The following is a 25,568-nucleotide window of genomic DNA, read 5'->3' as shown; positions in this document are numbered from 1 at the left end:
AGAAATATCACAAAAATTTCCTAAGGCTAAGCTTAATTAAAGCAGAGAAGTGTTACTAATTTATTTGAAAACACAGTGGAAAAATGACATGCCTGGTTATGGCCAGATCCAGCCATCAGTATTTGTAGTTGTTGTAGGTTTTATTAACCCTGTTTGCCACAAGCATCGCACTTCAGAGGAGGTTAAGGTCTTTGTGTGGATTTTTATTGGCTTCATGAATGCATTACCTTTCATAAAATAAATTCGTAACTATTTTTATGCACTAAAAATAATGGCATCAACAAAATACAGACTCGAGTGTTCTTGAGGCTGTTTTCATGTGTAATCAGTTGTTGATATGCTGTCACCACACTTTTATAATAATAATAATAACAAAAGCAATTCTATGATCCCATCATAAGTTTTTTTATTATTATTTTATTTTTTTTATAATTTATTTTATTAGGGAATAATTAAGAAATTTATTTGTACTAAAACTTTGAGCTTATACACAGTCAAGAGAAATAACAAGTAATTAATCGGGAATCCATAATTTCTTTATTTTCAGTGGTCTGCTGTATTATTTTTTTAGTAGTGTGGCTATAAAAAAAAATCTTAAACATAACTGAACACTTTTTCTAAAGGCCCATTATGCTAGGTCTGGCTGGGATGGAGTTAGATTTCTTCACAGAAGCCTCTGTGGTGCTGTTTTTTGGATTCATCACTAAAACAACATTGATAACAAACCAGTGTTTTAGCTATTGCTGAACAAAGCTTACACAGCATGTCACGCAGGGAGAAGGTTGGGTATGGGCAAGAGGCTGGGAGAGGACACATCTGGGACACCTGAGCTGAGCTGACCAAAGGGTATATCATTCCATTCCATGTAACCTCATGCTCAGCAACAGCAACTGAGGGGAAGATGTTTCTGGGGAGGTATCCATTGCTTGGAGACTGGCAGGCCATCGTTCTACTTGTGGGAGGTGGTGAGCGATTGCCTTTGTATCACTTACTTATTTCTGACTTTTTTTTTTTTTTTTTCTCACATATTAAAAGTGTATTTTGACCCATGAGTTTCCTCACTTTTGCTCTTTCTATTCTCTCCCCCCTACCCCACTGGGGAGAAAAGGTGTTTGCTTCTGGTCAGGGACAACCCACCACACTGTTATAGTAGCATCTGCTGGGAGAAAAATTTCTCTGGTGGGTGATTAGAACTGCAAATTAAGCAAATACATGCTTAATGTCTCTGCTGCAAGTTTCTATTATGAACATTCTCAGGGAAGACTTTATATGAATGCAGTAAATCAAAGAACAGCTACTCAATTCATGTAAATTCCTGCAAATTTCCTATCAAAATTGGTATTCAATTGCAACACCGCTGTTGCTTCTTAATAGCACCTCTTACTTCTTTCTTGTTAACTGTTAATATTGTTTACATGGTTTTGACTGGCTGTTCATTATATCCAGCTAGAACAATAAAAGTAAACATGAAAAATGCACATGCAAGCTGTAAAGAATATGTATATACCAAACAGAAAACAAGCAGAGGAATGAAAATTGAATTCCTATAAATAATGATGATTTCATTGCATTCAGCACTTCTTCAAATTTATTAGATAAAAATGTAATTTAGAGTGCCAAGGGCCTTGTAATATTAATACTAATCTTTCCTTACAGTTCATTTGTTGTTTACAACATGAAATAGTAGTGCTCTGCAAAGTTGTATCATATACAAGAAAAATTTATACAGCAACTCTCCAGTTTTGCACTACCACTGCAGGGTAGATATTGCTGTAATCTTAGTGTTGTTACTGCAGTAAAGTAGTTTAAGAGCCAAATGTCTTAAAATAGCTCATTTGAGCTTACTCTGTATGAAAAGCGGATAGTACAGTGCTTGCAGTTCTTTTACACTAGCTCTCTCCAGGATGCTACTTATTTTCATTCAGCCTATTTCAGGGCACTTTTCAAACACTTTTGAGACACATTTGAACCTAATACCTAACTGCAGAAGCAAAATCATCATACTTCAATACAGTCATATTTGTGTCTGATAGATATTTGGGATAAATAACTTGTGACTAAAGTCTGTCAAAGGGCTTGGGAAAAAAAATAATCCTCCAGTATTCTGTTTGTTTGCTGTTTTTTGGTTTTGGACACGATGAGAATCTAGGTGAGATTAAGTCATACAGGGCGAAGTGCAAAATTCATTGAAGTCAATAGCTATCTTTCCAATCACTTAAGTAAATCACAGTGAAACTGTTCATCTGAGGATGAGCTTGAAGAAATATTGACAAGTTGTTGAGGAAACAGTGGTGTGAGGGAGTGCAGAGAGATAAGTACCATATAGGTAGCTGGGTCAGATGTTTCAGAGGTGGAAATTAATAGAAGGGGAGCAGCAGTGCTTGAAGGCACATGCTACTATACATACAATATGGCATATATTATTTTGAGTGATGTTCAATGGCTCAGTTTAATAGGGTGGATAACAAAGGCAGAAAGTTAGGATTTAAATTCAAACTGCTGTTGGTTACATAAAGAAACTAACCTTTAAAATGTCGCTGTAGCACTAAGCAATTTCTCTGTGTCTGAGGACTGAAACTGATGCTTTGGTAGAGGATATGAAATCACTACATTGTGATAAGTAGTTTATAAACATGTTATAGGTTGAAAAAAAAAAAGAGAGCTAACAGACTTTTCAGCAGTTGCTCATTTACTTTAGTTTTACTGTAAATATTAGATATTATAAATACTCTGAAAAAATACTCCAAACTGAAAACATTTAGTGTTCTATACATCCTTCAAGTAAATGATATAAGCTAATAATCTATGACTATGAATAATGAACAAAGTAATTTGGAAATGTTTCCTTGAATGCCAGTAAAAATAAATAAATGAACAAACAAACTTAGAACATTAACAACAGCGAAAATGAAGGCTGTCACTTACTTTGGTTTGAGAAAGTACAGGTCTACATGAGTTTATTGGAGAAATCATCAAAACAAGATCTGCTCTCTTTTAAAATAATGTTAAGAATCCCTCAAAAAACCTTACCATGGAAACTTCTTTGCAACTTGTATACACTTGGAGAGAGAAAATCATTTTTCCTTTCATCATAGGCTAAAAGTTGACTCCATGAATGGCTTTTAAAAGTGTAGTTTTTTAATGAAGACAAGAAAATTGTGCTATAGTAAAATCTTTGTACTAATCAGTGTTGATGTTAGAACAATATTTGTCTTTAATCATATGTTGAATTCTAAATAATGGAAAACAGACTTTTGTGGAATTTCTGTGGCTTTTATATGCCAGAGGCACATGCTTACGGACAAACTATGTTTTCTGTATGACAGATTAAAATTTTTATCTGAAAATGTCATGGAAAGTAACTAAACATAAATTCAGTTGTAAGTTGTTCTTACAAAAGGTGCTGAGAATTTCTTTGTATGACTAAAGGAACAATAACTAAGACTAAAGACTTTTTTAAAGAGAGAACTACAAAGAATCTACAAAGGAAAACAAACTGAAAATTGACTTTATTAGGACTTATTTCTAGGGACAATATATGAGATGCTAATAAAAATTATATTTTATGTTCTCTAGTTTTTAACCTTCAAATATGAGATTTGCTCACGTAGAGGAAAAATACCAAAGAAACTAATACCCTCAAATTTCTTTCGACTTAGAAAAAAATGACCAACAAAATCCTGCGGCAGGAGATAAAGACATAAAACAGCCTTCCAGTAACCAAAGTGTACAGCCAGAGATACAAGAGCAGTCTGTCTGGGGAAATCGCACTGATGGTGACCTCATCAGAAGTAAGTATTTCCAGAACAAATTGCTGCCATTTAGGCTTGCTTTAGTAGTGTAAGGGGATACTGCCTGTTGACTCCCTTAAATGTGTGTCAAATGCAATTGTGTTGCAACTATAATGCGTGTCTTGGAATTTATTTCCCGGAATGACTTCTGTCAGCATCTATAAATAACAAATTGAAATAAAGGTGTGATTTGAGCAGTGTGGTATACTGTAGACCTTTATGGTATCTACATCTTAACCCTTTATGTCATATTATTATTATTCATAATAATAATATAATATTCATAATATTATTCATGATCTGTGCATTTAGTAGGCACATGAGCTGCATTGTGCAACTGTGCACAATGTCATCACCTTAGATTTCTCAGGTTATATGTTTCAGTGGTAAACTATACTGAGAAGTTTCTACCAGATATGCTAAGGACTGTTCAGATGTAATTTTATACAGAGCTTTGAATCTGAAAGTAGTTTTAGTCCTCTCAAAAGTAGAAGAATGCTGTAAGACAAGGTTTTAGATCTAAAGTGCTATGGACTTTATTTTTTTAATATTTTTTTTTTAAGTTGAATTTTACAAACCCACATTCCTAGTGTATGTCTTAGATGCTTTACAACATAAAAAGGTGTACAGGATTATTCCCAGTTTTCTCACTTGAGGATCACATGCTGTCCAAAAGATCATCCAAAATATCATCTATAATTGCACTCTCCTGAGGCAAAAATATTTCTGTTAACTGCTGATTTAAAATTCTGTGAATATTTGAACACTAGATGTTCAAGGGAGGGGCAGCAGGAGAAACTTCCCTAATCGTAGGGTGCATTCAAAAAGCAAATAGACTCAATACTGAGTTGTACTCCAGCTCTTAGGCTGGATATTCTTGATCAGCTTCTCCTGAACTTTCTGTAAAGATTTGCAAAGAAACTCAAATATTAGTTAATCTTTTTTTTTTCTGTTTTTTTTTTTTTTTCTTCTCCTAAATAATAAATATAAATAATTAATCCTGGTAAATAGTTACATCCTTAATGTAGTGAATAGTTTTCAAGATCCTTAATAGGAGAACTTGAATTTAGCATGTCAGATATTTATCTGAAAATTTAAAAATAATTCTTCATGGGCTATAAAGGAGAAGAATTTGCTTCTATGATTTGAGAGTCTTCTTAACCCCCAAATATTGTTTACTTTAGACTGAGTAAACAAGCAATTGGTTTGTACTTCGGTTGTGGATGTGGGAAGGTGGGTACGGAGTCAGCTGCTTTTGGAGTGGTCTTGTTCTAATTGCCCCCTCCTAGAGTGTTCCTTATTCCTGAACCTGTGGGAAAAAAGATTTATTTGGCAGCAAATTAGTAGCATGCCTTAACTATGGAAGAAAGGGCCAAGGATGGTTCGTGCTGTGGTTCCTCTAAGCTCTTCACTGCAACCCTTGGGCTGGGGAAGTAGGAGAGGAAAAGGCAAATTTTTCAGTGTATGGTAGAAATTGCAGCAGATTTTGCAAGTCCCTGACAGTGAAGTAAGTGTAAAGTGACTTGGCAGTTTTGTGCAGTTATATGTCTCTGTGACAGGAAGGTTCTCTGTCTACAAATTAAAAATAAATAAATAAATAAATAACAGGAAAAAAGGGTAGAGATACGGTAAAATTTGGAGGCCCTCCTGTGCATAAATGTGCTCTTCCTGGAGTCGGTAGCAGTTTATCTTTGTTGAAAGCAAGCTTAGGTAAAAGCTGGAAGTCTCTAAAACTCCTAACCTTGATAATTTTGATAATTGAATTTTGTATGCTAGTGGCTTTATTATGATACAATTGCGTAGTTGTTTCTACGCACTTCTTTCTCTGTTTCAAATCCATAATTTTTTGTTTCATCACCAAACAAAATGGCCAAACAAAACCTTCTAGTTTTTTTTTTTTTTTTAATTTTTTTATTTTTAATATAGCTATGAGTAGAGAAGTCAAAAAAGTCAAAATTAAAGAAGAGTGTTTGGCTCACTGCCAAGTACCTCTTGCATTCGTAAATTCTACAAATTGATCTATGTAGTTACTAAAATCTGAATAATAGAACAAGTGGAAAAAAGGAGTTTATCACAAACATTGTTTAGACAGTTCATTTTAAATAACTGGTAGTTTAGATCAGAATGACTATGATTCAACCAAATCTATTACCCTGCTAGACTAAATTTTGTGGAATATTGCATATTGAAAGAAGCTTGAGGTTGGAAATAAATAGTGTTTTGACTATTCAGAACTATTTTAAAACCATTTCTTTAAATTGTTTTAGACAAGACACACTTTAGTTTTCTAAGTATTAACAACTATTCACCACTATCCTAGTGATCCAGTTTCTTTTTTTTTCCCATACAGATTGTTTTCCAGCCCCACAGCTGATACATAATCCATTTGTGTTAGTTTGTTTTCACTGTATAAATGTTTCCAGCATTTAATTTCCAAGGTTCTTCTTGTTTGCAGCTGTTTTACCCTGCTGTTGTATGGAAGTAGATTAATCAGTCAGTTTTACTGGCACACCAACAATGAAGTCCAGTGTTAGAGACTCTGTAATGACTTCACTATGTATGATTTCTTATTTGCACTTATAAACTCATTTTACCAGGCAACATCAATAAACTAAAATGCTGCACCCATTTTCCACACTAAGACACTTCCAGTTCACCTTTATCTTGCAGACCCTTTCTCAAGCCACTTTTAAAACTCTTTCTAGATTATGAGATTTTCCCCAAGTTACCTCTTCCCTGAGCTCCTTTGGAGCACTCCCTCTCCCTAGAATGAGAATCCCTAAATTTCATAATATCCTGGGTAAATGGCTAATCTTGGGAAAGAGTTAAGGATTTAATTAACCAGGGAATTAGCCTGTTTTGAAAAGAGCTTGTGAATTGTGGTAGATGAATATTAACTTCCAGTGCAACTCTGTGCTTCAAAAGGCTACTGTATACTGGCATGTAAACAAGGGAGAGCTAAATAAGAAGGAAAAGTTTATGTTGAGTTTCTGTATTGATTGTTAATGCTTTTCATAACTGTTACTGGAATACTGTGTTCTGTTGGAGAAGGGTCAATGGAGAACCACAAACATCTCAGGAATGATTAGAGTAGTTGAAAACATGCCTTATTGTGGAAAAACTCCTGGAGTTCAATCTGTTCAGTGTTAGCAAGGAGTGTAAGGAATGGCTTGCTTAGTCCCTAAGAAGCGTGATGCCACAAAGAAGAGAAATCTGATAAGTTCTCTATCTGTAGCACACAGAGGAAGAACTAGATCTAATGTCTGGAAGTTCAATTAAACTGGAAGTAAGGCGTGTGTGTGTATATATATGCATATATATATATATATATAATAGGGTATTTGAGAACAGGTAGAGCTGCATGCTAAATTATTTTTAGGTGCATTAATTTGATTTTACTCTTGAGAAGGTGACCACTGCTATCCCGATACTTCAATTTTACAGCTGCAGTAAGGGAGAGTCTCCTTTCCAATTGTAGTTCCCCAAATCGGAATAATTTTAGAGTTTTAATCTGAGGTATTCTTCAAGGCAGTGCTAAGATCTGTTCCTTACCCTTCACAGAAGCACACGTAGCTTGCATTTTATTTAAGGATATAGAGGTTCTGCTTTTAAAAAGAGTTTAGCATTAATAGCTCCATCTGTTTTTCCTTCGTCTTCAGCAATGCATTTTAAATATCTGCAAACACCTTCTGCTTATTTTCATTATATGATCTGGTGGCCTTTAATGGAGACATTCTGGTTCTGGTATCACTCACCTTTGGCAAATGAGAAAAAGTGAATGTTAAACCATACAGCAGAATAATCTGTGGCCATAGGAATGAAGCCATCACAGTTTTTGCTGCTCTGCATTACCACAATGCCCTGCTTTGTTCTTTGGGAAAGTTTATCTTTTCCCTTGTTAGAAAGTCAAACAAACAAGCAACTCCCCCTCCCCCCGCCCTAACTCTAAAGTCGGATTTCAGAATATTTAGGCAAAAGTTCTACACAGAGTACTAGGTAATTGTCAATATGCCCTGTTATGTGAGGGAAGAAATTTTTAGGAGGGAAGAAAATGCCAGTGCCAACACTATTTGCTTGTGAGGATTTAATCTCCTTTCTGGTTCTCAAGATGGACCTTAGCTATGTGATATTTAAGAAAACAAAAAACATCTACCATAGATTCAAATTGTCATGAATAATTGATTAATAATAATCCAATTCTCAAGATTAAATACCTAAAATATGCCCATGTTTTACAGATAGAAAGGTCATTGCTATCCATCATTTCGTAGCTTCAATTGCCTCTTTCTCCTCCATGAAACAGCCTCCCGATAAAAGTGGGTCTTCAGAGAAAGGGGTGCTTCATTCAGCTCTGTAGGGATTAAACAATTTTACATGTTCTTGTGCTCCCTGTTTTATTTAGTACATTCTTACTTTTTTAATTGAAATTTAAAACTAGATTTAAATATATGTGTGTATATATATATATATATATATATAGGTTTTATATGTTTATGTTGACATTTTTACTTTACATGGCTATTTATTTAACTATAATGTGTGGAAATTCCCTTTTCCTGATGGCTAAGTGGCTGTTTTCCACAGTTTACATTATACAAGCTTGAGTTTGGGACTGTTTTTTGCAAACAAGAAGATCATTTGTCATTAGAGCTGTTCTTTCTATGTTCTTTCTATCTTCCAAAGTACCTTTTCTTGGATAATTTATGGTGCATAGTCATGTTACAGTTACTGTGATTTCAGACGACTGTGTTCATTCTGTCTAGAAAATAGTGCCAGTTCTTGAGATAACTTAAATGGTTCTTTTAAAAGTTAGAAAGCATGACACATACCATCATCTTCTAGTGTAACTGAGTGTGTGAATATAGAAATTTTGTAAAATAGATTAATGGAAATTATTCAGAATATCTTGCTGAGTCTGAAGGGTTTGCATAATGTTCCCAGTATATCCAGGTATTCATTCCATCTGGATGTGAAAAACGTGGGGGCCTGTGGATGAACTAAACTTTAATCAGTTCAGTACTTAAACACTGAAATACAGGAATGCAGTATTTGATATTTAGATTCTTCTTTAAAAAAAAAAGACAAGTCTTTAAGAAATCTGGCCCATAGAAGGAATAGTGGTGTGAAGCACCTCCTTACAAGCTCCTTTCCCAGAGTGATGCTCTAATCCTTTCTCCAGCAGACAACTATCCCATGTCTTTTCTCTTTCTCCCCCGTGGTCTGGCAGATCTCTTACTACTTCTGTTCCAAAATTCCTCAGAAAATTCTGCTCACATGTATGGATTATCCTGATGTGTTTTTTAACTTCTTCCTAACCTGTTGTAAGATGGCAAACAAAACATGCATTTTAGAAAAAAAACAACAAACAACAACAAACCACAAACCGAACCAACAACAAAAAAACTTTAAAAATAAGTAAGTAAAATGCTTTGCATCAATTGTTACTTTTAGTACACACAGAAGGTACAATATGATTTCTTATAATAGTTTTCAGCCACAAAATAGTGAAATACAACTTTGATTATATAAACTGGAAGAAAGCTACCTACCAAATTGTACAGCACATGTGGGGTACTCATGCCAGTCAAGATGAAGCATCTTATGAAGGTGCTTGAGAAAATTACACTCTTTAACAAACCTTTGGAATTTAATCCATTTGGAGGCAGGCCATTGTGTTGTGCAGCAGAAGTAAGAGGGCCTGTGTAGAACACTTAGATTTACTTTACTTTACTTTAAAGATGTAGCTGTTGTGGCTGAGCAGGAGAACAAGTATTACTGCTCTTGCAATAGGCTGAGAAATACAAATAAGAAATCATAAGCAACTACTATTAGAATAACAAGAGACCAACAATTTTCAGCATTCCAAATAAATCAGGGTTTGCAGATGGTGGACACACATGCAGCTGGATCTTATGATCTATTCACTTGAGACTTGATGATTCAGCTGGGGTTCTTTAGATTTCCCTGAGACTTTTTTAATGGATAACAATGATGTCCTCTTCCCTGTCTCTACCTGGACTTTTCTTGCTGAAGGTGTATCCATCTTCTTGCTGTTTTGATTTCCACTAGGAATTTCTGGGATGGTCTCTTAGCTGAGAAAATTTTGCATCCAGGAAATTTCAGACCTCATTGTTGCACAACCGTAGCATTTTTGTTTAATTTTGATTTAATTACGTCCTAGTCGGAGAGACATTTTCACAGATAGCTGTATCCTGACAATTACAGTCTTCAGAATTTAAGACCTTGCCTTCAGTGTTTTCCTAAGTCATCTGTGGAATGACTTGAGTGTTGCTGATGCAACTTTAGTAGCCTCTTACTTATATAAAAAAAGGTGCTGTGGGATGCAAATGTTTTCTGTGTAGCTTCTGCCCTGCAACCCTGGGTTCAATGTTTTGAAACACAGTAGTTAGCGATGAACTGTGATAAGTAAGGAATTTGTACATGTATAGTCTGTGGTGACTTCATGTGGAGAAATAAACTTGCTTTTGTTGATCCATTTGCAGAAAAGTAGTTAAACTTCAGTGAGAACTTTAAACTGTGCCAGATGACCATGATAGATGCATGTATTCTGCATATCACTAGTAGCCAGAATTACCTGGAGCTTTTCATTTTCTGTTTTACCTTACTTCTGACTCTCAGAACATCATCTGAATATATGGTCTGAGGCTGGGAAGGCTTGGATGGCAGTAATCATCAGTACCAGACAAAGGTGAAATTCTTCGAGTAATGTAAAGATTACCGTGCTTGCTGTGTTTGAGCCTGCAGTAAATTGTATCTTAATTTCAGAATATTTTGCTTTGTTATATTGGTACTGTCTCAGAATTAATGTGCTGTTATGCCAGATGGGAAAGAATACATATTCTTTTCCTGATCAGTTCCTCATATCGGGAAAAAGTACAATATATTTGTAGTGGTTCCTTAAAGAGGAAGAGTAATAAAACTCTGAGTGGGTTCTGCATGAAATATTATACTACAAAAAGAATGAGTCAGTGTGGTTTCAGTCTGTTATTTTCAGTAATAACAGTGTTCAGCTAGCCAGTTTTAGCAAAGAAAACACCAAATTACAAAGTGCATGAAAGTATCGCTATACAAGTTGTACTTTTAGGAACCTGTTTGCTGGCAAAAAAAAAAAAATATATATATATATATATATCTTGTATGTAAACCATGGCAAAAATTCTGATAGTTTTTCTCTTTTAAATGTTTTATTACATTTTTGCTATCATCTGTGGAACACTTGGAGTTATTTTATATAGCTTAAAAGTAATAGTGAGTATTGTGTGTATATCAAAATTCTGAAATTAATTCTTCAAAATTTAGAAGAATTAGAAGAATCCAAACTAATTTTTAATATTTGAATTCTGTATTTACTGATATAAAAGGGAAAGATGAAGAAGAGCTTATGGCCACATCAGAAGGCTTAGCTAAGTAATTATGATTAAACATTTTTCTTCTTTATATCTATGCAGAGGAAAGAAAGGTCTGAATATTACTTACTTATTCTGCATTCTGGTAAATATCTGCAGTGCAAAAGTGCCCACAAGTACCCTTTCCCTGAAAGTATTTTTCTAAAGGATAAGGAAAAACAGGGGCTTATGGCCTATTTGTGTGCTGTAGTGGTGGTGGTGGTTTTCTGTTTCCCCTACCCTTTTATTTTTTAACAAAAAAAGAAATCATGACCCAGACCCAAAGGATCTCTTTGAAAAACATTCAAATGTCAAACAGCTGTGGTCACTCAGTCTTTTTCTAATATCAGTTTTGTTAACTCATTATACTAGTGAGGTAGGCTTCCAGAAATATTGAGGCTTGATTTAAGAGAATGATGAAATATTTGCCACCTGAACCTTAACAATTCTTAAATGAGCTGTAGAGTAGGAAATATGGTTTTGTATGGAGACAGCTCTTGAAATTTGTGACCATCGAATATCAAACAACAGCATTCTAACATAAGAGTTTTCAAATGTGAAGCTATTTGTCTGAGCCCATGAAAATGAGACAATTTTTACTTTAAAACCTGCCTCCCTCAAATTCTGTGCAGAATCTTGGTTATCACATTTTTACTTTAATCTAAAGCTATAAATATTATGACACTTGTTTAGAGATAATTGTAAGATTTAGCAATGCTAATATTAATTAGAGCAGAATTTCAAATAAGAAACTATTTCCTGGTGCAGAGGTTCCTCAAGTTTAAGTGAATATTATTGATTTATATTTCAGACTTACGGTTGTATAATGTTTGCATAAAATGTTATGAAGTTTGCTTTTGAGACAAGGCAAGTAGAGCAAACTGTTAGGCAAACCTGTAAAATATGTGTCCTGTGAGTCAGTTTTGACCTTCAGGGCAAGTTTTTGCCCCACGGAGACAGTACATACTGTTTACTCATTCCTTAGTGGAGCAGGAGTAAGTCTGTCTTCAAGTCTGGGTAGCTACAAAATACATCTTAAACAGTGAAATCTCTAAGCCAGTTAGATGACATGTACCTTTTCCCATCTCCCATCTCTTTATTAAGAGAGATGCTTATTTTAACTGCTATTCTGTAAGATGAAAGTTAAAATGCACAATTTAACAGAAAAGCAATGAAGGCATTATATATTGATCAGAATTGACCATGGAGATCCGATGATCACGGAATACCTTTAGGTCTCTATAGATAAGTGAATAATACTTATTTTGCGTGAATTACAAAGTAAAGGAAAATGTTAAGTTTCGCTGAGAAGATTTGGGTCAGCCTGGCTGGGAACGTTTATCTGAGTGATCAGATTGAGTTTTTCGTAAAGGTGATATAAAAAAAGTTTTTGGATGGTAAGGCAGGATACAGAGCTAAGTTTGTGTAATGCACATGTAGTTTTTATATATGCAATTTTATTGAATTACACCAGCTCATTCAACAATTTAGTATTTCCTAGCTATTTGCTTTGTAACTTTGACCTTATAAATATACATATTTTCCTACCTAAATATAAATTATCTTTAGTATATGCTGACTTTTTAATAAGTCACTACCGTATTTATGTCGTTAAATCAAGTATAGAGAAACATTTTTATATGTTAATAGACTTTTCAACAGTATGTACTAATCACTCTAGAAAGTGTCTCTCAGTGTACCTTTGCGCATCTGAAGTAGTCATAAAAATCTTCCCTACGTTTCATAAGTTTTCATCATAGCTGTTTTGTAAACTGTTTTGTTCTGAATTAAGACTTGGAAACTTGCATCCAGTGTGAGCTTAATATTTACAGCAAGCAAAACACTGTTTAACTTTTAAAAGATATGGAAGGGAAAAAAGCAGCACATAACACAGACTTAAAGGAGAATCTTATTAGTAGTTACCTATTTTTTTCTCTCTTCTCCTGTTCCTTTCCTTTAACTGTTATTTCAGCTACTTCTGCATCCATCCACTTGATTTTCTGATTCCCGTCTATAGGGTAGTGTTCTGCCTGAGGAATCTTTTCCCCATAATTTAATTGATAAATTCAATATCAATTTTAAATAAAACACAGTTTGTTTTGGACCATTTGTGTAGGCATCTGCTCCTACACCTTTGTGAGAAAAACAGTATAATAGAGAAACCTCATTTGCTGTGTTATGCTCACTTCTTGAACAACAGCAAAAAAAACTAGCAAAAGCTTTCTATTGTTAACACAGCTACATCCACACCAGGGATTCTGCTGGAATAGGGCAAGAACTTTAGCCCACATTATCAATATTTTGTCAGATATTAGTGGAACAAGTCCTTATGGAAAAGGAAAGACGGCTTGTTTGTTTAGCCCTTGTACAAGCAAGGATCCATTTTGCTCTCAAAACTTAAATGTGGAATTAAAAATCTACTTCTCAGTGACTATAAAGGAATGACAATTCAAGGTTTTGGTCATAAAAAATCCTTTCTTTAGAAATTATGGTATTTTTGGAAGAAAGTAAAGGATATAGATTCTTGATATAGTAGAAAGATGTGGAGGCTATCATGGTGGAGACAAAGTTGGAGGAGCATTGAAGGCTTGTTTGCATTCTGAATAAACTGTGCTCAGTCTTTTCCACATTAGTTTTATAAATTAAAAAGATAAAGACTGACCCATTCCTACTGTAGTTATTGTCTCTAGGGCATTTTTCTCTTTTATGTTTGCATCGCTTTCTCTAGCCCTCCACACATTTTATTTTTATTTTTTTTTAACAATCCTTTTTCATGTTTCCCTAGTTCGTTTTCTATTACAATAACACGATGGTAAGAAATGTCAGGAAGGTTGTGGTTAGAGGGTGGCTGGAATTTTTTTTTAAGTGCTTCGGTATAAAGGCCTGTTCACTTCAACTTTAGGGTGTTAATATCAACATTTAACCTATTTTGTAAGTAGCAATGAACCTTCTTATTAGAATCAGTGTTTTGACTATTGGAGAGTGAACAGTAGATTAAAATTTATGAAAAGGTATGGTGCATTCAGGAAAAAAAAAAACAGTTGTTAAACATAACAACAGGCTATGAAAATTTTAGCTTCTGGAGTCATGTTATTGCATGAGATTTACATTTTCATAAAATAAACAAATAAACCCAGCCGTAGTCTTTGCAGTTTCTAACAAAAGCTGAAAGTTAAAGACTCAAAGTTAAGAATGCCAATAGCAAGGACATTTAAAATGAAATGATTACTAGTTTTTGTGTAATTTAGGTTAGCAGTACTGCACTGAAAATAAAACCAGGAATTCTGTCTAAATAAGTAGGACACTAATTAAGTGTAAGGTGGTAGGGAGGTTTTCTTATTGTGTGTTGTTAATTCCCTCAACCTAAGAATAGGCACAATAAAATGCAACTAGTTATGCTGAAGGCACAATAAAGTAAAGGGTGCTGGAATTAATTCCAACTGGCAGAGCTGTGGCAGCAGTGCAAATAAAATAGCAGATGGCACAAAACTTTGGTAGAGTGGGTACGAATGCGTCAAAAACTCTGCAGTTGTGTCCTTTTGGCAGTTACTTCAATGGTTTCCTAAGAGCTTTCCTGTTAGGGGCCAAGAAATGCAAGAAGGGAGGCTGAGATGTTTCCTCACTATGAAACAGCTGCACGGCACAAAGGGCAGCAGTTTGGTTTGCTGATCGCTAGCCTGCTTGAGCTGCTGTTGCTGATGATGACATGAATGCTTTTGTGGGGCTGAAGGCAGCAAAGGAAGGTTGTTTGCATGTGATTTAGTTGCTGTCTTTGCTACGAGGTGAGGGTCGCCTCTGTACTTCTGATCTTTGGGGACAAGAGAGGGTTCCTGCTTCAGCTGTGACTTGCTAAAACTCTTGAATTGTGAAAGGACAAAAAATATGAACACAGATGTAAATTGTTATGCTTTTAGTTAACATGCTGTTTCTTTCCTATGAAACCCTTCAGCTTATTTGCAAAACCTTACAACCAAGAGTTTTTAAAATGTAAGAGCAAATATTTTTCAGTATAGTGAGTAACACTGACATAGCACAGCTTTCACTGCTATATCTGTACTCCATTAAAAAAAAAAAAAAAAAAAAGTGATTAGTGTACAGAAGTTTTTTTTTCTTTTCTTTTTTTTTTTTTTTCTTTTTTCTTTTCTTTTTTCTTCCAGAAAAAAATACAGGAAAATATGTCTTCTAAATAAGAGACAAGACATTTTTTGTTGTAGGTTTTTTTGTTTGTTTGTTTGTTTTTAAAAAAGATCCTTGTTGCAAGAAACATTCAAATTGAAATGCTATAGTGGTAGGTAAACAGTAGGTAAACTAAATAAACTTCAGAGGGTCAAATTATGTAATTTTATAAGTTTAAAGAGGAAGTATTATTAATGTTTTTAAGAGAATGAAAATTATTCCACATATATGCTGAATGGTTTTGAACACGTTGAAATAAGAAAACTCCCCTTCTGTATGTCAGAGATAAAAAGCAATATTCTACTGCTATCCAATCAATTTTGCAGTAGAAGGATTTGCAACTGCTACCGGCCTCTACTATACTGAAATAGTTTGAGCATAATAATTTCATGAAGATTTATATTTGTTTTCCTGAAAGGAGAGGAGAATCAGAATTTTAGGATCTGAAAGAAAAAAGTTGTATGGGTAATTTCACCCCATTAAGACAGACAATTTACCTATTCTTTCAAATGATCTGTAACTTTCTCGTTTGCCCTAATGCGATTGTTTCTCGTATTTTTTGTGCATGTTACTGTTGGTCACTGATACAACACTGTATTTTTCTAGCAGCACAGATTTGTAACTGTGTGGCTCAGATACCAGAATTTTCTTGTGCATTGTTTGAGCAGCTTATGCTTTGCTTCCTTTCAGGAAACTATGCACACCATTTTTACAGGAAGTTCAGTCTTCACCAGACACAGTGAGCGGTTTGACTCTTGCACTTCAGTAAGGGATGTGAGCATGAGCAGAAAGCAAAAATGCATGTAGCTTTTTTTTTTTTTTTTTTTTTTCTTCTTCTTCTTTTTCTTTCTTGAATTCATATAATGGATATCATATATAAAAGCTTGGCCAGGATGAGTGGGTATTGTCTAGCTGAGTCAGAAAGAGGACTTCCTAGAATGTTTTGATAGAATATAATTAATAAGGAGTAAATAAAATAATAGTAGTAATAATAATAATAATAACCACAAACATTTTCCTTTGTGCTAAGTATTTGTGACAATAATTACATGTTAAGCACATTCAGCTTTGAAACGAACATAAAAATCTCTCAGATTATAATTTTTTACATTGCTTTTCCTGTCAGCATATGAAACTGCTGTTTTAGCTGTGTAAGTGTATAATAGTCAGGTTGCCTGTGGGGTACAGGAGGGCTGCAGAGATGGAGGGCTGCCTCTACTCCATGGCCCTGCCAATTCCACCCATGGGCACAACAGCCAGGTGGGATGGTCCTGTGCCCATCTCCTAGGCCCTGCTTACTCAGAGGGAATGCCCATAGCCAGAGGACGTCAGTAGCAGAAGAGACTCCTCTCAGTGTCTTTAATGTCTGTGTAGATACCTATTGCTTCTCCATCTACTCTCTTATTTATTTACTTACTTATTTTGGTAGGTGGTACCTGATGCACTCTCTATGTTTCTCCTTTTTTTCTGCCATCAACAGTCATTGTATTAATCACCCACGCTGTAGAAATCTGCAGTAACAACAAAGTAGGCATTGTTGTGGACCTCATGTCTAATCCCTGCTTTCTGACACAGAATTTCCATTTTCCACAATTCCACTGTTGCTGAATGTGGCTGACTTTTGGCCTGGGCTCCTTGAGTCTCTTTGACCCAGAGCAGAAGGGAAGCTGTTGCTTCAACTCTAGATTACTGTGCAAATACAACATGTTTGTCTTCAGTTAATTTCATTGCTTATCAATGAGTGGTTTATCATTTAATTATTTCCTTACTTGTAAAATTTGTAGCAAATGCTTCAGCTGTAGTGGACTTTACTTATGATTATTTATTTTTTTTCCTATTACTTTTCTGCCCTCGCAAACTGAAGTGGCTCAGCTCACTTTATATTTTTCCCTTCTCTATCTCCTTCCCCTCCAGTGCTCTCATCTTGTGGGTGGTTGCTATCTGCTCTTTTTTGCTTTTGATGTTTTTGCCCTACTATTGTTTTAATAATGTAAAAACCCAAGTTTTAGCCTGTTCCTTGTGGTTAGTGCCCATTTGCTTCTCCTATTCCATTTTCCTTGCAGCTGTGCTTTACCCTTTTCTTCCTTTGGTTTTCTGGTACTTGATAGCTGATGCCAAACCTAGCATCAACTCTAGATTGCTAGAAAGAATAGCATAGAGAAAATGAATGCAGCAAAGATTCAGAAACTCAGGTATCAATTTATGTATTTCTATTTTTGTACCAATTTTTTTTTTTTCCCTTCACTGTCTTTTTACACACTCCAGTCTTTGTTGCTGTCCTTCTGTTTTTACTCCTATTTCTTTCTTTCTGCATGTTGTTTGTTTTGTTAATAGCAGCATTATGCAATGCTTAGAATTATGGGGATGATGAAAGACAAAGCGATAAGAGCAGGGGGCAGACTGATATCTGAGGTGGAACACTTTGGAATCTTCAGAAATTCTGTCTGCAGAAATTCAGAAATCTGGAGGACTTGAAATCAAGAGAACAGTGAATCTTAACATTCACAGTTAAACTAATAATTTTCAAGCATTAATTAATAAATTTAATAAATAAATTAATAAATTTCAAGCATTTGCCCTTATGCCCTTTTTAAAAACAAACAAAACCAGACCAAAACAAACTACAACAAAAAAGAACAGCCAATTTCTGTATGTATTTGTTTGAGTTTAAAAGAATGCTGAAATATCTGAGAACCCTGTATATAGGATCAGTAATGAATACATCTGACCTTTGGCTGTTTTCTCATTCAAAGGTTAGTGGTGGATGGGCTAGGCTGAGAAGCCAGGACTGCTTTTTGCCTCACCATCTCATGGTTTTTGCTACAGTGCAACAGTGACTATAGTCCATGCTTGTTGGTTTGTTGAGGAAGGGAGCAGAAGGTGGTGGAGCCAAGAGGACCTGTTTGCGCACTCGCACAGGTTGTGGCTGTTAATGACACTGAGGTTATCTATCCTAGCCGGTATATCCTGTTGTGTCGCTTATGAGGCAATACCCAGCAAGAGATATCCTGTTATTTGTAGTTTTTCTTTGAAGTTTATTTGATTTGGGAACAAGTAACACAATGGTGAGAGGCATCGAAAATCTTCCAAATGATTGACTTAATGTATTAGATTCATGGTACTCCAGTGTGTCTTTATGCAGTGGTATAACCATATGTTGTAATATGCACTAATTGCATAAGTGCTGTAATTGCCATGCCAACAGCTTGGATTACTTTTTTGCATGTACTGGTTAATCACCCTTCCTTTTAAAATTAGAAGTTCAGAAGCAAGCCATGCTGTTCCTCAGTGAGATGGGATTGTGTTTTTTTTCTACACCTTTGTATACTTTACAGTTCTGGGGACTGTCTCCACATCTACTAAATGACCGATTATTAATGGTCTAGGAATAGATCACTTTCACCACTTCAGAAATTAACAAGCCTAATTCTCTGATTCTTAATTTGTGCATTATTTTGTTTTCATATCCAATATCTACAAGTCACTGTGCATTAGAAAGCAAAATTTAACAACAAGAACTACAAAAAAAATCAGGTAGATCAATACTTCTCTTAATAAGCATGCTATGTGGAAAACTAAGCATAATAGTTAAGTAACTATTTAATTCACCTTAAATACAAAAAGAATCACCTTCAGAAGTCATTGATTAAAGTGTAGATGACCTACAACATGCACATGGAATTCTGGAATGTTGATCATAAATTAATCTGGCATTGCACATATCTTTGCAATGACAGTTGCTACTGTAAGTATTTCTAATGCTGTGAAACATAAAAGCAAATATACTGAAGTTCTTTCTCAGTCCTCTAGCAGAATATATGAGGTAAAAAAATAAAATACTGCAAGTGGGAAGCTTGGAGAAAAAATTCCCACTTTTGAATACAGCCTCATATAGAAATCTATTTCCCACTACCTACAATGTCCTTTTGTGTGTGTGTGTGTGTGTGTGTGTGTGAATGGGCGCTTCTCTTGTTGTTGTTGTTTTTCTATTTTTTTTATTTAGTATCAAGCTACATTTGTTTGTTCTCAAGAAGTGAAAAACTGTATTCTGCAGTAAGAACTGTATTCCACCTTAAGTAGATGTAGCTTATCAACCACCACATTATGTGAATAATTTTTATTTCTATGTTGTGGTCTAGAAATAATTTACATATCATTTGCAAAGTTTACATATCATTTGCAAAGTTTATCATAGATGTCAATATTTTCAGTCTCACACAACTACTGCTAATGATGGCAAGATTTGTGTATGATAAGAGTATTTTCTAACGGTAATTAGAAGACAAAAAGATATTTGTATTTTGAGATAACTGTTAAAAGACAGGTAACTGAAAAAAGTTAAAGTCTCACTCAATCCAGCAATGATAAAAAATTTGCTGTTGCTGTTATTAAAAAAAAAAAAAAGCAGTCATTCCCTCATTTAAAAAAAAAAAAAAAAAAAGGGAACGAAAAAAAGAAAAACCAAAAACACTTCAGGGAAGAGGATTTGTAAATACAGAAATTCACTCCACATGTTCAGTGGAAATGCCTATCAACTTTGTAAACCTCTGGCTACCAGCCTTTTTCATGCTTCCCTGTGGTAAATGCTGCTTTTGGGGTATGTCAAAGACATCTTTAAACAATTTCTGCAACCCTTCAAACAATGTGTAAGGTCCCGCAGAGCTTCCAGAGGAAGGCACTGCAGGTGTCTTTGCACAGATTTAAGAGTACTCTTAGCACCTTCTTGTACACTTATGTCGCCTTCTCAACCCATAAACACACATGCACACACGTATTTGCCATTCTTGTCAGCCCTTCATGGACTGAGAGCTGACAAGCTAAAATGTCTTTTTCCTTTGTCCCCTTACAGCCCCGTTGCTGTTATACCTGGTGCTCTCTGGATGTGTTCTCAGACATATTTTTAACAAAGTGTTCTCAGTGTGGGTCTTGTAAAACTCAGCAATTTTACTACAGTATTTTCTTTACAAAGAACATCCTGTTTCATAATAATTTATTGTATTCATTTGAAGATGTCCCCATGTCTTACAAGAAGCAATTCTTAAAAGGTAGTTGATGCTGTTAGTTGGAACTTTGTTTTCCTTGTAAAGTCAGCATGGTATAAAAAATTCAGTGTAAAAAATTGATTTTAAAAGATAGATTGTACCTTGATGGTACCTTGTTATTTAGTTAATGTATGCTTTCTATGATATGGAAGCTGCATTATATGCTATTTATGTCCTAGAAAATATTCAAAAATAATTGCTGACAAAAGCCACTTCACAGGTTGACTCAGAGGTACATCTTGTAATCTGATTGTTAATATTCTGGATAGCTAGGCAGAGAAAACTATTGATGTAGTTTGAAGATCTGCATAGAGACTAGTCAGGATTTTAGTTAAAATGTGGTGAGGAAGAGAGATTGAGATATTTGAGTTCTTCCAGCTTCACTGAAATTTTATGCTTATTGAGCATATAAATGCATACAATTTGTAATATTTTTGAAAAGGTAAGATTTTTTGCTAGTCAGTTTGAACTGTCACCTTTTATATCTTAGGAATTTATGTCTTTTCCAGAAGCAATGTGGAGTCACCTTAATTTTACTCTAGAATACAAGTAGCTCCTAGTTTTACTGTAAAATCCATGACTATCTGTCATTTGCTTTATTTTCCCCCTCAAGCCTGGGTTTGTGTTATGAAGTACTGATAAGAAACAGAGGCCTGATTCTTACCTTCTTACCATGTGGTCTCTTCAGCATGATCCATGCAGAGCAAGTAGAAGCAGCTACCGCTGAGATCAAACAATTTTCCAGGCTCAAATTAGCATGCAGATCTTGCCTTTCAACATTAACGGACCAAAGCAGGACCTCTCTATTTCCTAAAAAAAAGTTCATTCACTTAATGTTTTTGCAACTTTTTTGGGGGAGGCAGAGAATTGACAAGCATATTCTGAACTGAAGTACTATTCCGTATTTTCTCAATATGTGAGAATGCCAAAGGTTATATTTTTTTTTACACCCACCAGTTTTGCATTTTTATTCCACCCTAGTCCACCTGCAAAAATATTGTTTCTATGGCCTGATCTGATGTCATGAACTAATGTGTCATAAGCTAAGAAAAACAGTGCTCTTACCTCTCCAGGTATGTAGTCAGATGATCCAGGCTGTCAGTGGAAATTTTTTTTTCTTTTTTTTTTTTTTTTTCATCAGTGACATTGGCCAGCCTATCAAACTCCATAGGCATCTGTATCAGATGCCTTGGAATTGCTTTTGATGTGATTAGGGTACTAATTAGCTGTCTCAATTTTTATCTCCCTCCTGATGTTTTCTTTTGATTCATTTTGACTCTGAGGAGCCTGTATTCTGTGATGTTTGTTTTTGTATTGTGTCTAAAATCCCTAATGATAGCTTAAACTGTCCTCTTTTTGTTGAGTATTTCCCTGTGTTTACATACATTTTTCTGTTAAATGCATACATCAGGACTTTTCTCATAAGAATAGCTGTTATTTTCTAGAGGTGTAAACCATGTATTGTCAGTGTGAATATATATGTGCTATGGATTTTACAGTCCAAATGAGAATGTGCATAGTAACTTCATCTAAAACCATCAGAATCATAGCAAGTGTTTAGTATTTGAATATTTATTCACCAGATAGTAACATTATAATTAAATTATTATGTAAAGCCAGTTAAATAACAGCAGAAGTTACTGTATTAAGGCCCACTTTGCAAGGAAACCAATGACAAGGAAGCAGTGAAACATGCTAATAGATTTTATGCTATAGCAATATATTGGCTTTTTATTGCTTTTCCACAGGCAGCAGATTCATGTATAGTTATTACTAGCTACATTATCTGCTAGTTTTCTATCAAAAAAGATTCAATCTATTGAATCATTTATCCAATATTTATCATTCTTATTGAAAATCCACTAGTGTTAGTACTATATAAAATATTGACTTAAATGTACTGGTTTTGCTAAAGATTAAAAACATATTAACCTAAAAAGCACATTTCTTAGGACATTTGAAACTATTTATTCTGGATGTTTAAACTGACAATATTTCTGTGTTGTGTGAGGAATGATTTTTATTTCTTTAAAAATCGTTGGCATACAGTAAGTGACCAATGCCATACTGATTTGAAGATGCTGAATGTTCATACAACTCATATTTGAAATTTTGATGTGTATTGCATTAGTTACTGAATATCAAGAATAAAATTTTTGCTCATACATAGAGTGCAAAATGGGATCTTTTGTAGCAGCACACGGCCTGTTTAGAATGATATAACAGGCACTGAATGTTCACATATCAAACAAAATGCCATCTTTCTGTAGAAAAGAGGTGTCAAAAAGTTTCTTTGTACCTTTAACGCATGTGATTATGTAGTACAAAATGCAGAGTTTGTAAAATTTCTTGAATATACAGGCAAAAAATGAATAATTCAAAACAACTCATAAGTTCTACATTCTATTGTATCTTTTATAACGCAGGCAGAAGATAGCATTGTGTTCCCAGTAGAGCTGAATTTGCACAAGTTACACCTCTGAAAATGCCAGATGGTCTATGGTCTACTTTTGAGAGCTGTCACATATGTAAAGATTTGAAAAAAGAAAGACAGCTGAATGAGAGCAGTGGATCATTAAAGAGAGAGTGAGAGTCCCTGGGTATCACTATGTTTTAAGAAGCATTGTGTCGTTCCCCATATTACACTTCTTTTTTTTTTTTAAGATATACACAACCTTTAAAAAATAAGGTAAAAATATTTCTGTTTTAAACTGAGTGGTTGTAGCTTAATCTTGGAACTGTCAATTGCTTTTGTTCTTTATGCTAGAATGCGGTCATATGGTTCCTAATTGGTTTCAAGTGTGTTTTAACCATAAGATTCAAGTCTCCCTAGTGCAAAATTATCAATAAAGTTAAAATAAATTTAAATTGAGATAACTAATCCATTTGGGGTTTTATTCCATTTTGATTTGACCTGCATATCATATGTGAATACTGTAAAGCCAGTCAGCTAAAAAGTTGTATGGTAATGCTGAAAGATTGAAGTGCGAGTACTTTGGGAACAGGATTATTATTAACACCCTCCCTCCCCCCCCCCTCCCCCCCCAAAATAAGCAAACAAAACCCCCACTACCATAGTAAAAATACTAATAAAAGCAAAAACAGTAATTGTTTAGATTCCCCAAGCCTTACCATTCACCCACAATTTGACAGAAGAACTCAAAAAGCTTGTAATTTTGTAGATTGAATTTTGGAAAATTTCTCATGGAATAGAATCATAGAATATCCTAAATTGGAAGGGACCTGGAAGGATCACTGAGTCCAACTTCCAGATGCCCAAAAGGGCTACCCAAAAATCAATGGGTGACAACATGTCCAAGAGCACTGTCCAAATGCTTCTTGAACTCTAGCAGGCTCAGTGCCATGACCACTGCCCTGAGGAGCCTGTCCCAGTGCCTGACAACCCTCTGAGTGCAGAACCTTCCCTAACCCCCAGCCTGACCCTCTCCTGTCCCAGCTCCATGCCGTTCCCTTGGGTCCTGTTGCTGTCCCCAGAGAGCAGAGTCCAGAGCCTGCCCCTCTGCTCCCCTCCTGAGAGAGTTGCAGGCCGCCATGAGGCCTCCCCTCAGCCTGCTCTGCTCTGGGCTGAACAAACCAAGGGACCTCAGCCGCTCCTCATACATCTTCCCCTCTGGACCCTTCACCATCTTTATAGCCTGCCTTTGGACACTCTCTAATGGTTTTATGCTGTTGAAAGCACCAGAAATACATAAACAAGTGCAAAATGCTACCACCAATTTATCTGTCTTGAAAAAGATCATAACTGTCAGTTTAGAAACTTTAGAGACTTATGCAGGTAGTGAGTCTGCTCCTATTTTAGGCAAGAGAAAACTAAAAAACTTGTTTTGGGGTTCCCATGATAGTCTGGAAATGTAAACAGCAAATATGTGCTGGAATTTAATTCCAGAGGCAAGAAAGTACCTTGCCTATGCTTCTGCTCATACATTTTTCAAGCAATAATGCAAAACTGAAAGGAAGAGCAGCTTTGGTATTGCCATTGAAAACATTTTTAGGCAAGTTAGTTCAAGTGTAAGGATACCTTTGTACTCCTGCTCTGTTGGCCTGGAAGCTCACGAGCAGTTACCAACGGAAGGTAATAATCTTTGTCACTGCTGCATCTTTGGGGAGTCTAATAGCATAAATGTTCCTCTAGCCCTTCTCTTCTTACCTGCAACAGAAACTTTTCACTTTTGTAAAGCAGGTTTACAGTTGGTGTTACTTTGGCCTAGACTGATTTGCACAGTGTAGGGTATATTTTCAAAATCTTATTTGCTCTGACTAAAAATGTCAAATGGAAAATAAAAACAAACAACATCCCCCCCTCCTTTTTTTTTTCTTTCTTTTTTTTTTTTTTTTTTGCTTTTCCTTTTCAATATTTAAACCAAGATTTAGTTTAAGATTAATCTAAAGTTTAATCTGGACAACTAAATGATAGTTGGAGGAAGCAATGTATATATGATATCAGTGTCCTTGATAAAAGGGAAGTGTTGAGGCTTTATTAGGCAAATTCAGAACTGGGAGTCCTTTTAAAGACCATACTGGTCTGTGTGTCCTGATAGAATTCCAGAATGGTTTGGATTGGAGGGGACCTTAAAATCACCCACTTCCAACTTGTCATGGGCAAGGATGCCTCCCACTAGATCAGGTTGCTCAGGGCTTCATCTAACTTGGTCTTGAACACCTCCAGGGCATCTGCAACCTATTCCAGTGCCTTTCCACCCTCATAGTAAAGAATTTCTTCCTTATATCTAATCTAAATCTACCCTCTTTCAGTTTAAAACCATTACTGCTTATCACTACACCCCCTGACAAAGAGTCCCACCCACAGCTTTACAGCAGGCGCCCTTTAGGTACTGGAAGGCTGTTTTAAGGTCTCTCCAGAGTCTTGTCTTCTCTAGGCTGAACAACCCCAATGCCCTCAGCCTGTCTTCGTAGGAGAGGTGCTCCAATCCTTGATCATCTTTGTGGCTATTGGTAGTATTTTAGTATTTGTCCAAAAGTTTAATCATGTGTATCTGAAGTGAACAGTGTAGCTGTTTCCTTTAAATGAAACTAAAATTACCTACACTTTTAAAAATGTATATTTTATGTAAAATAATACACTACATATATATAATATGCATACAAAGCTATACTGTGAAATCATCAGAAAA

At 35.2% G+C, this 25,568-nt stretch overlaps 1 protein-coding gene across 4 annotated transcripts in view; it reads left to right on the top strand.

Annotated features, from left to right (window-relative positions):
• The window catches only part of MDFIC (MyoD family inhibitor domain containing), a 96,070-nt gene that overhangs the window by 57,213 nt on the left and 13,289 nt on the right, over positions 1 to 25,568 (top strand). For all 4 annotated transcript variants that reach the window (XM_032194860.1, XM_032194844.1, XM_032194869.1 and 1 more), the window contains one exon: positions 3,660 to 3,791. In XM_032194860.1, coding sequence (XP_032050751.1) covers positions 3,660 to 3,791 — 132 coding nt within the window. The remainder of the gene's footprint in view (positions 1 to 3,659; positions 3,792 to 25,568) is intronic.

This window comes from Aythya fuligula, chromosome 1, assembly GCF_009819795.1.
Source record: "Aythya fuligula isolate bAytFul2 chromosome 1, bAytFul2.pri, whole genome shotgun sequence".
Classification (NCBI taxonomy): domain Eukaryota; kingdom Metazoa; phylum Chordata; class Aves; order Anseriformes; family Anatidae; genus Aythya; species Aythya fuligula.
Note: the sequence above shows the minus strand (reverse complement) of the source record. Positions and strands in the feature narration are given on the sequence as shown.